At 43.9% G+C, this 1,813-nt stretch overlaps 1 protein-coding gene across 1 annotated transcript in view; it reads right to left on the bottom strand.

The window, feature by feature from the left end:
* Window positions 1-56: 56 nt before the first annotated feature.
* The window catches only part of LOC107089401 (ICOS ligand-like), a 14,468-nt gene continuing 12,711 nt past the window's right edge, over window positions 57-1,813 (bottom strand). The window contains exon 2 of the mRNA XM_015382160.1: window positions 57-466. Within this exon, the coding sequence (XP_015237646.1) occupies window positions 57-466 (410 nt within the window). The remainder of the gene's footprint in view (window positions 467-1,813) is intronic.

Genomic DNA, 1,813 nt, shown 5'->3' with positions numbered 1-1,813 from the left:
TTATCTGTTACAGTTATAATCAGCCTTCTTCCCTCCACTCTGACTACAGTTCAGTCTCAACAAGTCAGGAGCTGCAGGAAAGACGGAGCCACTGGCAGCTCACCTGCAGGAGGAGCTACATCCAGGAAGATGCTGCTGATGGGGTCAGAGGTCAGAGTACGTCTCTTCCTGCCGTTTGCTTCTCTCTGAAACACCCGACACTCATATGTTCCTCTGTCGTTAGTCGTCAGGTTCTTCAGAACCAGAGACACGTCTCCGTCCTTCATCTGTCTGTCCTGCAGGTCCACCCGGTTCTGATAAGATGGATGCTGCTTCTCTGGATCCAGCTGCTCGTCTCTGTACAGGAGAACATATTCTGGTTCTAGATCAGGTCGGGTCCACTTTACAATGAAAGCAGGTTTGTTGTTGGGGACTCTGCATGGCAGAGAGACGTTCTGTCCAGGTGACGCTGTGATGTTCTTCTGAGCTGCAGGACAGAGAAAAACAACAGAGCAGAAGGTTAAAGAAGTCAGCAGAACTGCTGGACTTCCTCAGCAGCTTCAGAGGACAGAGACCAAGGAGAGGACAACTGGATGAAGACTGAGAATAAAAAACTGTTAATCAGCAACAGCCTGATTTAAATAGAATAACAATCATCGTTAGTTATCAAGATATTTTATCCAGTTTCCTATGTCGTTTTTGTTTAATCATTTCCTATTTAATCTTTTAATTTTAGGAATAATTTCCTCAGAAAATCTTCCTACTCTGAATATTTCCTGATCTCTAATCACAGCAGAGAGGACGTGTAAATTAAAGCAGCTCAATGTGTTGGATAATATCTAATATGAACATCTCCTTGTCAACCAAATGGTTACCATGGTATCCCTGGGTTTTTCCACTACTACAGATAGATGATGCTTTTAAATATTTCTGTACCATTGATATGTCCAGATTAGGGCCGGCACGGTATATGTATTCGTACCGAACCGTCACAGTACAGGGGTCAAGGTTCGGCACATGCCTTGCCACGCAGAATACAGACGGTATCGTAGTTTACTGTTGATCTGGATGCGGAACTGTTTTTTTTTGGCAAAAGTGTCCTTCAGGACCCATTTAACCACTACCTCCTGCAAGCTCTGATTGGTCCGTAGACATATAGGCTCTGTTTGAATTCATGGGCTGCATCTTCTAACGTGGTCTACCTGGACTGGATCCTTTGAAGTCCTTGAAAATAAGGAGACCGGAAGAATTTTGGCTGGAGGAGCAGTTGTTGAGACGGCAGATGGACTACTACAACAGCTTGTTTGATTGTAAGCGGTTGGCATAAACTGGTTTGTGACTGGGTCAGAATGGCTAGTCAGGAAGTAGAGAAGATGGGGAAATGGATTCTGGCAACTTGTCAACCGTGGCTAACAGCAGAGGAGGAACAGGGGCAAATAGGAGAGGCGATGTAGGGTGGATGTTGAGTCAAGGAAGTAAACATAGTTCTGAGGAGAACAGTTCTGATGAAGGCAGTAGGTTTGTGTGGAAAAGAGCTGTGAGAGAAGAATGTAAAATCATCTTCAAATTTAGAAAAGAAGATCAGCATGTGAGTTTAAGTCCGATAGCAGTATCCAGAGAGTTGAAAAAGAAGCTGGGAGATGTGGAAATGGCAAAGATTTTGAGAGACGGAAGCCTGTTGATAACATGCAAAACAGAGGAACAGAAAAACAAAGCCTGGCAAGTTGAAAGTGTGTGTAAGAAAAGAATTAGTCAGAAAAAGACTGGGTGAGAGTAGAGTTACAAGAGGGGTGATAACAGGGATACCTGTAGAAGAAGACTTGGACAAAATCAA

Source organism: Cyprinodon variegatus, unplaced genomic scaffold, assembly GCF_000732505.1.
Source record: "Cyprinodon variegatus isolate N-32 unplaced genomic scaffold, C_variegatus-1.0 Scaffold251, whole genome shotgun sequence".
Lineage (NCBI taxonomy): Eukaryota > Metazoa > Chordata > Actinopteri > Cyprinodontiformes > Cyprinodontidae > Cyprinodon > Cyprinodon variegatus.
This window is presented reverse-complemented; position numbering and strand designations above follow the sequence as displayed.